This window comes from Chiloscyllium plagiosum, chromosome 40, assembly GCF_004010195.1.
Source record: "Chiloscyllium plagiosum isolate BGI_BamShark_2017 chromosome 40, ASM401019v2, whole genome shotgun sequence".
NCBI lineage: Eukaryota > Metazoa > Chordata > Chondrichthyes > Orectolobiformes > Hemiscylliidae > Chiloscyllium > Chiloscyllium plagiosum.
Genome location: NC_057749.1, coordinates 25549533 through 25563012, shown reverse-complemented (window position 1 = coordinate 25563012; position 13480 = coordinate 25549533). Strand labels below are relative to the sequence as shown.

Genomic DNA, 13480 nt, shown 5'->3' with positions numbered 1-13480 from the left:
AAGACCTAAAGTGGCATCAAACACACAAAGAAAGTCAGGGTTATCCACTTACAGTCATAAAGATGTACAGCACAGAAACGGACCCTTCGGTCCAACATGTCCATAGAATCCCAACAGTGTGGAAACAGGGCCTGAGGACCAACAGGTCCACACTGACCCTTTGAAGAGTAACCCACCCAGACCCATTCCCTCCAGACTAATACACCTAACCTACACATTCCTGAACACTATGGTCAATTTAGCACAGCCAATTCACCTAAACTACGCATCTTTGGATTGTGGGAGAAAACTGGAGCACCAAGAGGAAGCTCACATAGACACAGGGAGAATATGAAAACTCCACACAGTCGCCCAAAGTGGGAATTGAACCCTGGTCTGTGGGGCAACGGTGCTAACCACTGAGCCACCGTGCCGACCAGATATCCTAACCTAATCTAGTTCCATTTGCCAGCACTTGGCCATATTCCTTTCAGAGAAAGTGAGGACTGCAGATGCTGGAGAACAGAATTCCTGATGACGGGCTTTTGCCTGAAACATCAATTCTCCTGCACTTTGGATGATGCCTGACCTGCTGTGCTTTTCCAGCACCACACTCTTGACCCATATCCCTTCCTATTCCTATACGCATCCAGATACCTTTTAGATGCTGTAATTGTACCAGCCTCCAGCACTTCCTCTGGCAGCTCATTCCATACACGCACCACCCTCTGCGTGAAAAAGTTGCCCTTTAGGTCCCTTTTACTTGTTGGATGCAGGTAAACAAATAGGTCAAAGGCTCTATCATGAAGGAATTCCTTTCCCTCATGACTATGTGAAATGATTATCCATAAACGTCAGCAGTTTGAATTGTAAGAAATATTTATTTAATAGTAACGCTTACAAAAAAATACATTATGTCAGAAAAATATCTCTCCTTAGTTGTACGTTTGTTTTCAATAAAGCATGTTATAATTAATCTTCTGAATTAAAGCTCTTACATTTTAAAAATGGCACATTTTCATCATGCTTAGCAGTGCTTGAAACAATATGAATAAGTGAAAGTCACCACATATATATTGTCCTTCAGAGCAGCTCCCTTAGGTAATACCTGTTTTTTGTATTGTTTTTTTCATAATTTCATTCATGTTAATACAGGGATATTAGTAGAAAAAGCAGCAGATGTTGTGACAATTTCAATATTCTCATGTTTTATTGCCAATCACATTACTTTCCACAAACTTCGAAGGGTGGTACACATCCACAAAGGTCTTTTTGTACTATTGAGATAGTTACCGCAGGCTGTGCCCTGATGGAAGCATTGTGTTTAATCAGTAGCTAGGTTTTCAGAGGGTGGGCCTTGCCGACAACAGTATGACAAAGGGTTGCATGTTTGGAAATTTTCAAACACGATGTCCCACCAAACTTGAGCTACACCCAGCAAAGTTAATTCTAGCTGGCTCCATCCAGTTCAACTTCAAGACTGGTTTCCAACAGTTGTGGCCAGTTTTATTCGGAGCCTGACTGGGGGGGGGGGGGTCGTTCTGTTAAACGCAGGGTTCATGCAACTGAAATCATTAAGGAGTCAAATATCTTTCAGTCACTGAACCTACGTAAATTTTGTCAACTTGTACACCAGAAGATGATGGCTTAATGTGAATTTCGTAACAAGCAACAATTAGTGTTATCCAGAAATCCAAAGAAGCTTAGATGTCCAGGCGAACCCTGAGCTCAGTGATTTCAAATGAAGACAGCCTAGAATTCTTTCCATGATCAATACAGAGGCACATATTAAATTGGAATTACATACCCTGTCTAATCTGAAATATATTTCCATTGATTATATATACATATACACACCCATTTCCCACATCAAAATTAAACATTTTCATCCCTGAATGGCCACTGGTCTTAATAGCTTTACAGTGACTCAAAACAATACATAACAATATGAACAAAAAATTCTTAAATATCAGCACAATCAAATGCACAAAGTAAATACTCATTATAAAACACAATGCAATTTGTGATGTCTTTTGTTACAAACTGACAGCACTGAAAATTGAGTGTGCCTCATATCATTGGCTCACACATACAGGAAACTGGGGCCTAGCAACTGAAATGGAGCATTAGCAATTGGCACAATCGTCTGAGCTTCATTGTTGACCAACTGATGCCCGCACAAAATGGACAATCCCAGATGGATGCACTGAGCATCTCAATCCACGATGTCTTTGCAAAAAATGGCTCATGCAAAATCTCAGGCTAAGAAGCCTTTTTGTAAATAATTCCACGGACTCTCTGTCCCATCGTTGTGGCTCACTGAAAAATTCAAATGAGTATTGCGTGGCCATCTTCACAAGTGGCTAAACAGAGCGCAGGAAGGAATGAGCATGCTGTTTGGGACTGCTGTAGCCCCGATCACTAAATCCACTTTCTTCACAAACAGCTTGGTTCAAACAACTTCCTCTCTGATGAGGCCATTTCTGGGGCTTTAGCTTTCTTCTGCGCGCCTACTGGCAAAATAAAACAGCAATGCCTGGGGACATTGGGATAACAATAGCAGCAGTGTCATGTGCAAATATACATTTTCAGAGTATTAGGGTTGGTTTGTATTTCAGCCGTCCTTTTATCAAAATTGTGTTGGAGGACACAATGATTACCTGTGACACAGATCCACTCATTTACAGTGGACCCAGGGATCTTTTTATTGCTAATACTCCCAAAGACTGCAGCTTGGAAATCATCTGCAAGTGAGGGAGAATTCCACCTCTCGTGAACACCATTTCAGCTTGACGTATGCAGCTACAAGCCTTCTACTGCTGTATTTGTCCCATCAGCATCTTAAACTCTACAACAATGAACCACCCAGCACATTATTCATTGGCCTCCAGTTACAGTGCTAAGCAAAAGGAACTCTTTTTAAATATGACTACAACTTCACCGAGTACGAGTTACCTTTACTTACATTAATAATATAACAACTGAGGTGAATTAAAGCTTCCCAGTACAAAGCCAGGTTTCTCAAAGTCTCGTCGATCCATCAGAAACATTGTTCGCACTGACTCCACTTTTGGCCAGAGAAACACAAAGGAAGTCATTATTCGCTAGAGGGAGGAGCGGGGATGGTGGCTGGAGGGGGGAATCTTACATTTAAACTCACATTTAACACTTAAAGATTAAACTACCAACACAAAGGGATATTGACTAGGCAGATTCTGCCCTTACAGCCTCATAAAGCATACGCTTTCCACTGTGGTGAATGTGTCCACTGGTTGCCAGGGAAACCACCCACTTCGAGAAGGCAGCCATTTTAAGAGTAATTCTGGAGCAGCATGACAGCACACGTGTTTGACAGTTCATGTGTGGCATTGATTTTGTGAGATAATCATTGTTATCAACAGCGTTCGTATGTGTTCTTCATAATCCATGTCAATTAACTTCTCTCGACACAAAGTCCATGTTGTATCGCGCCTTGACATCCCATCATCACTGGAAGTTGTACGATCGACCCTAATGTGAGACAAATGAATCATTGTTACACTATTCGATCTGTGTGCAGTTCCGGTCACTCTATTGAAGCATATGATCAAACTGGAGAAGGTGCAGAGGAGATTCCTCAGGATGTAGCCTGGGATGGAAAGTCTCAGTTCTGCCAGGATAGGCTGGGTTCATTTTCCCTGGAGCACAGGAGCCTGAGGGTGGATCTGATTGAGATATACTAAGAGAGGCATAGACACAGTAGATCGTGAGAATCTTTTCCCCATGGCGGACATGAGAAGACCAGAGGGCATATGTTTAAGGCAAGGTGCGAACGGTTTAAAAGAAATTCCTTTTTCACTCAGAAGGTGGCAGAAACGTAGAAGGCACTGCCTGAGAGGGTGGTAAAAGCAGGTACTCTCGCAACCCAGGTCATCATAGGCTATGGACCAAGTGCAGGCAAATGGGATGAGTGCAATTTGCAGCTTGTTGGTCAGCACACACATGGTGGGCTGAAGGGCCTGCTTCTGTACTGTATGACTCTATGTTGAAACCATAAGCTACAGATCGGCTGACAATCTTTTCTACATAAAGTTAGCAGGATCGATCTCGCCAGCTGAGCGAGACCAAGTTCATTCTGAAGGTAAGGAGATGGATTGAGAGATTACTAAGCTGCCCCCATTTGGTCTTAAGCAGGGTGGGGGACTAGTCCCTACAAGCATGCCCTGTATATTAGAAGCTTTCAACACAGGAGGCTGTTCAGCCTGTCCTATGCATGCTAGTTTTTAGAAGGTGAAATCCTGCTCTTTCGCTGTTGTTCTGCAATTTTATCTCTCCAAGTATATTATTGAATCTGCTCCCACTACCCACCCAAATGACTTTCACACAGTGAGTTTGCATTTTCTTTCATTCATTGATAAATATTCCCAAAATGCGTGGGTAATCAGTTTGCTACATGATCCTGACAATTTGGACTGGAATTGAGTCGCTTCAATGAATAAGTATTGGAAAGTGTCGATGCTTAAAGCTGAGCCAATAGAAGGCAGCTCCCAAGATGGCTCCCATCTACACAATGGCTAGTAGAAATGTGTAAAGAGAAATTTGCATTCTAGACCTAAGGGAGAACCAGAAGGTTTGGGCTAGAGTTGACACTTACACCAAACATTGGAAGTTTCATATCCAAATCATCAGGGCCTTCCAGTCTGAATGCGTTTGCCACTTTGGAACAAAATCCAGTCTTAACAAACTGCAAGAGACAATGAGAAGAGATGGTCAATGTCGATGCTCAGTATTGCAGGGGCTGCTAAGATAGCTGTGTGTACCTCGAGATCGAGGTCCCAAGCAAATGGTTTTATGGACTTACCACAACAATGAGGATTGGGATTGCAATGATAGCCAACAGACACATCACAATGATCGCAATAGCAAATCCTGGGAAGGGTGTGTCAGGAGGTGGCTGGTTTACTGTGGTGGTTGAGGCAGAGGTGGTCATGGGTGCAGTGGTGGTGGTAGCACCTGTGAACAGAAAAGAGTTATGTTCAATACACCTGAGTGATTTAACAGATTCCAATCTCTCAGATTAATGTATGTGGGCTTCTAACATCACAAGTAGTATTGTCTGCTTTGCATTTCCAGCCAAAAGTCTATTTAAAACAAGTCACCAAGATGCCTCCAAATGAACATGTCTCCCCTTTTAAACAATAACTGATGTATATTCATTGCCGATTCGAGGGATATACTGCATCTGTCATGGTCTTCGGCCTGAATAGCAGCCGATAATTGGCTAAGAGATAGGAAACAGTGGGGAGGCACAGATGGAAATATCTCAGCTACATTGGCTCCCAATTAAGCAAATAGCTTGAGTTTAGACTTCTCATCCTTGTTTCCAAATCCCTTCAATGCTTCACTGCTCCCTAATGCTGGAATTCTCTCCAGCTTCAGCATCTCTCTGTCTCATTTCCTTCCTTTAGGAAAATAGAAACAGGAGTAGGCCATTCAGCCCATTGATCTATATCACGACCGATCAATTGCTCAATGTCATATTTCCCCTGTATCTCCAAACTTCTGCTCATCATATCACTGCAGGTGACTTGGTATCGTATCTGCTTTATAAAGCTCCTCTGAGACACAGTCACTTGTTTTTGATTAGATTAGATTCCCTATAGAATGTAAACAGGCCCTTCAGCCCAACAATTCCACATCGACCCTCTGAAGAGAACCTATCCAGACCCATTCCCCTACCCTACCTTTGCCCCTGACTAATGCACCTAACACTATGGGCAATTCAACATGGTCAATTAACGAAACCTGCACATCTTTGGACTGTGGAAGGAAACTGGAGCACCCGGAGGAAAGCCACATAGACACACAGAGCATGAGGCTGGAATCGAATCTGGGTCCCTGGTGCTGTGAGGCAGCAGTGCTAACCACTGAGCGCTATACAGATACAATTCTTTTTCTGACACATTCCACAGGAGACTTAACATGTTCTAGGCCATTGGCCTGATCCACGTCTCAGGCTGTGTTTGCTTTTCCCAGTTGAGAAAAGAATGAGTGCAAAGTTGCATGGACCATGATGAAGCAAACTGGCCCCAGTACCGGTTTGGCCAGTGCGGGTGGCACAGTCTGCCAGATGATTGCCCATGCCATGAGAGTACACCTTCAACTCAGTGACGGCACGCCTCACACCAAGGAACTGCAAGTATGTACTGGTTGGGCCACAGGTCAAGCACTCATACACATCCCGGGTCTTTCTGTCCCTTTAAGAGCACTAGAGAGGACCCTCCAACCACACAGGATCAATGTCGATTTCCTCATCTCCCCTATCCCCACCTCATCCACATCCAACCTTCCAACCTGTCGCCGACCTCTTGAACTGTCCTCCCTGTCCATCTTCCTTTCCACCTAGCCGCTCCACCCTCCGGTCCGACCTATCACCATCACCTTCCACCTTCATCGACTTATCACCTCCTCGGATACTGCCTGACCAGCTGTGCTTTTCCAGCACCACACATTTCGATTCTGATCTCCAGCATCTGCAGTCCCCACTTTCTCCCACTAGGGAGGGTAGTCAATCCTTGTTTTCTGACCATAAAGATACTCTATTAAATATCATTTACAAAGAAAAGAAGGTGGCACCTTCATGTAACCTACCTATAAGGGAGTTGGTGTCCAAGCTTAAATTAGCACTGCTGAATGTGGCAGTATTATCGACAAGTTGCTGGATAACATCAGACCGCTGAGTTGTATTATTAAGGAATATTGCTTGACTAATAGCCATAACAGATCCATCTCTGTACAGTTATAAAGAGAAAGAAAGCTATTAACAATGTAGTTAAATACAGAATGCAACAAGAATAATTAGATGCAACACACAATTTGCTCCCCTTATCAATTTAAACTGCTTGCTTGACTTTCCCACAGACTCCTTACAGTGTGGAAACAGGCCATTTGGCCCATCAAGACCACACTAACCCTCTGATAGGCATCCTACCCGCCACCTACTGTATCCTTGTCACCCTTACAGCTAAGCCACTGGCTGACATATTCCTGGACAGTATGGGACAATTGCCAATCCATCTAATCTGCACATCTTTGGACTGTGGGAGGAAACCAGAGCACCCGGAGAGAACCCATGCAGTCATGGGGAGAATGTGCAAACTCCAGGCAGTCAGTCAATGGTGGGATTGAACCCAGATCCCTGGCACTATACAGTAGCAGTGCTAACCACTGAGCTACCATTCCACCCCTTAATCAAGAGTGAAAACACGCAAACTTCTTTCATCTGTGCAACGACTAAGAAAAGTAATGCCACACGTAGTCTTACTCCAGCCTGAAAATGCAGATGGATCAAATTCATTGAATGCTCCAAGTAGTTAGTTCTGGCAGACACAGATAATACCGATAACAAGAAAAGGATCTCACTCTTGTCCAAAATATTCAGCATTTTCTTTCTTTTCAAGAGATGAGTAAGATTGGTCCTTACCTAAATTCGTCGATTATAACTTCAATGAAGTTTGGATTGTTTTGAAAGATATTGTTCATCTACAACACAAAAAGACAAGAATGAGTGTATTTAAAGAGGGCAACGCAGAGGTTTGAAGGACATGAATCCCTCCCTTCAAATCCAAAACAATCTTTCGGTCCAGATGGAGAGCTCTGTATGAGGGGAGCGCCATCTAGACAATTTGGCAATAGGAGTCAAGCTTACACGACACTATTTATGTGAATGTCATTGATAGAAAACACACATGGGGCTCACAATGGAACATGTCAAGATGTTGGTGAGGCCACATTTGGTGTACTGAGTGCAGTGTATATCCTACTAAAGAAATAACATTATTAAACTAGAAAGAGTGCAGAAAAGATTTACTAGGATGCTACCTGGAGTAAAAGATTAGATTAGATTCTCTACAGTGTGGAAACAGGCCCTTCGGCCTAACAAGTCCACACCGCCCCTCTGAAGAGAAACCCACCCAAACCCATTCCCCGACCCTATATTTACCCCTGACTAATGCACCTAATGCAATTTAGCATGGCCAATTCATCTGACCTGCACATCTTTGGATTGTGAGCGGAAACCAGAGCACCAGGAGGAAACCCACGCAGACACGGGGAGAATATGCAAACTCTACACAGACAGGTGGGAATCGAACCTAGGACCCTGGTGCTGTGAGGCAGCAGTGCTAACCACTGAGCCACCGTGCCACCCGTGCTATTTGAGTTTTAAGGGAAAGTTAGATAGGCTGGGACATTTTAGCCTGGAGCATAGGACACTGAGGGGAGATCTTATGGAGGTCTATAAAATGATGAGAGGCATATGAAAGGTCGATAGCCAACAGCTTTTCCCTATGGTAAGGGAGTCTAAAACTAGAGGGAATAGGTTTAAAGGGAACCGGAAGAAATACATAAGGGTCTGGGGGGTCCACGGTTTCACACAGAGTGGTTGGTATCTGGAGCAGGCTGCCAGAGATAGTGATGGAAGTGAGTACAATTTTGCCATTTAGCAAACATTTGGACAGGTTCATGGATGGGATAGGTACGGAGGGATATAGACCAAGCGCAGGCAAATAGGACCAGATTAATTGTGAAAACTGGATGTCATGGACAAGTTGGGCCGAAGGGCCTGCTTCTATGCTGTAGACCTCGACGATACGCTAATTCTTGTGGAGGAGGCCAGAACCGCATCAAGAGTCTGGCCTCCCCAAGTGCCCACTTAAATACTCCTGTGATTCATGAGGTCTACAAAATCATGAAAGGTATAGACAGGGTGGTAGAAATAAGCTTTTTCCCAGGGTGAGGGATTCAATAATGAGAGGTCATGCATTCAAGATGAGAGGTGAAAAGTTTAAGAGGGATACATGCCACAGAGGGTGGTAGGTGCCTGGAACGCGTTGCCAGCAGAGGTAGTAGAGGCAGGCACGGTATAGTCACTTAAGGTGCGTCTGGACAGATGCATGAGTAGGTGGGGAGCAGAGGGATACAGATGCTTAAGAATTGGGTGACAGGTTTGGACAGTGGATTTGGATCGGCTCAGGCTTGGAGGGCCGAAGGGCCTGTTCCTGGGCTGGAAATCTTCTTTGTTCTTTGTTCATTCCAACATTATCCTTGAATAAAGGAAAAGTGAACACTTCAATGGTGGATGGTGGGATTCCACTGGCAGAGGGCACCAGGCCTGGCTTTTCTAATCCTAGGCTTTGACCATCCCCGGCCTGAATTCTTAGTGTATGCCCCTGCTGCTTCAAGCCTTACACCAAGAGGACTTGCAAAGCAGAGCTCACACAACGGGGAGAGCCAGCCCTCTGTTGGTGCCAGAAGTTCGTAATATCACACGTACAGACAATGATAAGAGAGTGCAGTGTTGCTCCTGATGACCCTCTGCTGAAGTCATGTAGGACCTCCCACCATTTTCTATCTTGTCTAAAACAGCAAGGTGCCTTAAAGGTTAAAGGTTGCTCGTGGTACTGTGGCTCCAATGGGAGTTAGCAACTGGCCCTTAACAGGCCAAGACGCAATTATAATGCTGGTGGGCAAACAACAAATTACATGGGAACAATGTAATACATTAAAATCCTGACTATCTCAACACTGTGCCTGGGTGAGGATTAAATGTAGACCCGCTTTAGCATTGCATTTGTAAACCAACAAATCTTTTAGAGTCAAAACATGCGTTGCTGGAAAAGCACAGCCAGTCAGGCAGCATCCGAAGGGGCAGGAGAGTCGACGTTTTGGGCATAAGCTCTTTGTCAGACATACCTGATGAACAGCTTATGCTCGAAACGTTGACTCTCCTGCTCCTCAGATGCTGTGCATTTCCAGCATTGCCCTTTTTGACTCTGACCTCCAGTATCGACATAGAGATTGGCACTCGAACCAGAACTCGATAATATTGTTGGTGCAGTCAACCTTAACATTACCTGGTTCTGTTTCTTTGTAATAAACTGCCATAATTAATCTCTACACCAAAACACAGCTGGAAAAATGACAATATTATCACTGTTCAAATAACACTCAATGTTTGAAAATTCATTTCATCTTCGCAGTGTCCTGGTCTGAACTGATAACTTACCACGTTTGTCACTGTGGTGCTGAGCTCTTTGAATTCAGCACTTGACCTGTTGTTCAGAGCATCTACGAAATTTCGATTTGTAAACCGAAGAACCAGCGAGAACGATTGAAAGGAAATCATGTCACCTGATGAAAGAAAGAATACCGCACATCAGTTTGAAGGTCACACTTCCAGCTCAACCTCTTCCTAGAGAACAAAAATGGTCTTTAATATTCGCAAAATTGTTAACACAAACAGGAAAAGCGTTTGGGTGTGTAGAAATAGTCGTGACCGAAGCAAAATGCTCTAGCTTTCACAGTGTATGATGACGAGTTAAATGAGTGGTGAATACCAACATTGCAAAAATCCTATTTCCTGTTCTAAGCTACTCTGAAAGTGGAATATAGCCCTACAACTAACCTACTATGTTCAGAAAATTAAATTATACCTCAGCTTATACAGATGATTAAATTACCTGTGACATATTTTTAGGAAACATGGTGGACAGAGGTGCACAAGAGAATATTCAGAAACATACTCCACAGCACTACCTTAAGGCATGAGGCTGCACCTACATCGTGACTGTTGACATGTGAGGATTGAATAGGGCTTGTTGACATAGCAATTTACATTGAGAGAGACATTAATAGAGATATGCAACCATAGACTGGGACAAGACAAAGTGGAGTGTGTAAAGGAAATGCATGCAAGATTTAATACGTCCTCACACTGATCTTGTTAAAATCAAAGATTCAATTTTTTTGTGTTAAAAGATTACTTTTAATCATTCTATGATCAAAATGTCCCAAGGTGCTTTGCAATCATGTCATGTAAAATAGATGGTAGGGCAGGTGAGGTCAAGAAATAGGGTTTATGGGATATCTCAAGGGAGGAAAGAGAGGTAGAAAATGAGGGAATTCCATTAGCCCAGAAAACATTCAATTTTTTTTCAGGTCTTTTGGTCTCTTTATGTAACAACAGTCTCTCGACTTTAAAAACATTTGCTTTTGCAGATGAAGCAGACTAAGGAGTTTCTGAGTCACATGATGATGTGCTGGACATCAAGACAAAACACATTCACACAAATAGGCACTCACCATTTACTTGCACAGTGGATCTGATGATATCTAAGCCCGAAGTGTTAACATTATTAATGATCAGGTCTCGCAGGAACGGTCGGTCTTCTAGTTTAGTCGTGTTGATCTGGATGAATGCAGTCACCTGTACCTTTGAGGAAGCGTTGCTGGAATAAAAGCAGAAACGTGATAGGCTGCTTGGTTACTAGGCGGATTCCCACTCGCTCAGTCATTTTGGTGAGGTCCACCCTCTTCAAATCAGTCAGCATCAAGACTGGAATCCTGAGGACCCTGGCAACTGTGAAATGCTTTTTCAAATCTCAGGGAAGCATTTTTATCTCCGTGACATGTAATTAGTGTAGTGCTTTGTTTTTTGCATAGCATATCCATTAGTGTAAAGCATGCTTTTGGTTCTGTAGCCTGACTTACAATATGAGTAGCTCATATGCACCTTTGCCTAAAATTGATATCTTGGTGCAGGATTTATACTTGCGGCTTATTTGGCAGCAGTTTAAACTCGGAATTCATTGAATCCCTACAGCACAGAAAGAGGCCAATCGGCCCATTGATTCTGCACCCCCGCTCCAAACAGCATCCCACCCAGACCCTTACCCTATCCCTATTCCAATGGCTTATCCACCTAGTCTGCACATCCCTGGACACTGTGGAGCAATTTACCATGGCCAATCCACCGAACCCACACAACGTTACACTGTGCCAGGAAACGCACACAGACAATGGGAATAGCAAGCAAACCTTACACAGGCAGTCACCCAAGGCTGGAATTGAACACAAGCCCCTGGCACAGTGAGGCTGAATGGGTGCTTTTTCAGTAAAACGTCCTGTGGCATTATTGCTAAGAAATGGAAGGAGGTGCTCACCAATTGTTTTCGCCAATATATACAACAAATACATGAGCCAGTCATCATCATAGTTTTAAATCTTTTCTTTCCCAATCAACCTGACCAGAGATACCATCACTTTCCCAATGAGGGATTTATGCCCAAAACATCTATTCTCCTGCACCTAATGTGCCTGACCTGCTGTGCTTTTCCAGCAACGCACTCTCCACAGAGGTATCATCACAGTAGGTGGGACTTGAGCCCAAGGTTTTGGGTCCAAGGTTAGGGAAATTACCACCGTGCCACAAGGCAGCCCAGCCATCATTGCATTTTGATTTTATTCTTTAACCTAGTTTTCTGAACAACCTGCTCAGAGATGTTATTTGCACACCTCTGGAGCAGGGTCTTCAGCTCCAGTCATAGGGACATTACCACCGAACCACAGGAGAGTCCAGTCATCATCATATTGTGGCTTGGCCCCTAATTTGCCGCTTGGCTGATGAAGAGTTTATGTTTGAAGCGTTGATTCTCCTGCTCCTCAGATGCTGCCTGACTGGCTGTGCTTTTCCAGCACCACATTCTCAACTCTGATCTCCAGCGTCTGTAGTCCTCACTTTGATTACATAAGACTCCAGGTCTGCCCAGTGACATGAATGAATTAAACCTGCACTCTACATCCTAACTGAATTAATCAATTCCTAACTTGCCATTGAAACACTGGGATGTCATCAGGGTGGGCGACTTCAAGATATTTCTTACATCCTTATGACCTTATAATCAATTGGAGTGATTTCCATTCCTCATTTGGAAGTTCTAAGATTAGTTGTTCAACTTTGACTGGAATTTGTTTATTTAAACACCTTCAGGCGATTTTAATGAGCCTGACGATGTGATTTAGGCTCCTGTGTTGCTGATGGGCATTGAATACTGAAGCACAAATATTCACTGCAACATTAGCTTGAAAAAGAAATGGGATGAAAGTGGACATACCTGAACACAACACGAGAATTAGGCAGCACTTCTGGGGAAAATCCTGATCTGAGAACGTTTTCGAGCTGTTTGACAGAAAGAGAAACCCAGTGAGAAAGACTGTATGCTTAATCTCGGCTCTTTGAGATTTTCAAATTGTATTCACAATTTGTTGCTACATACCCAGGAGACGACTGCATCTCGCAGGCTTGTAAAGTCACTGGAAGTATTGCTGGTGAGTGAATCAGTAAAAGTCACGTTTTCTATCACAAACAAAATATTCAGAGAAACTGGCTCCAAATTGTTCACAGTGATACCTGAATAAAAAGCAGATAATCAGTATGAAAACACAGTCAGCTGACAGTGTAGATCATGAAACATTACAGTTTCTGTGTTCCAGGCGGAGTCTTTGGGAATTCTGATCGGGAATCTGTAGACAGCAATCTGCAGATTCCAGTTTTCCAGCTACGGATTTTGAAATGCAGGAAGGTTCTAAGACAATGTGACATGTGATTTCTCAATATGCAACCTCCAATTTGGAAACCCCCCCCCCCTCTCTGCTGTGTGCATTTATTAATTCAACCCTTCCA

At 43.5% G+C, this 13480-nt stretch overlaps 1 protein-coding gene across 1 annotated transcript in view; it reads right to left on the bottom strand.

Moving 5' to 3' along the window:
* Positions 1–840: 840 nt before the first annotated feature.
* The window catches only part of LOC122542635 (uncharacterized threonine-rich GPI-anchored glycoprotein PJ4664.02-like), a 51629-nt gene continuing 38989 nt past the window's right edge, over positions 841–13480 (bottom strand). Inside the window, exons 17-25 of the mRNA XM_043680621.1 lie at positions 13074–13207; positions 12912–12976; positions 11101–11246; positions 10025–10149; positions 7442–7500; positions 6610–6749; positions 4820–4971; positions 4613–4702; positions 841–3489 (exon numbers count right to left, since the gene is read on the bottom strand). Coding sequence (XP_043536556.1) covers positions 3466–3489; positions 4613–4702; positions 4820–4971; positions 6610–6749; positions 7442–7500; positions 10025–10149; positions 11101–11246; positions 12912–12976; positions 13074–13207 — 935 coding nt within the window. The 3' untranslated portion in view covers positions 841–3465. The remainder of the gene's footprint in view (positions 3490–4612; positions 4703–4819; positions 4972–6609; positions 6750–7441; positions 7501–10024; positions 10150–11100; positions 11247–12911; positions 12977–13073; positions 13208–13480) is intronic.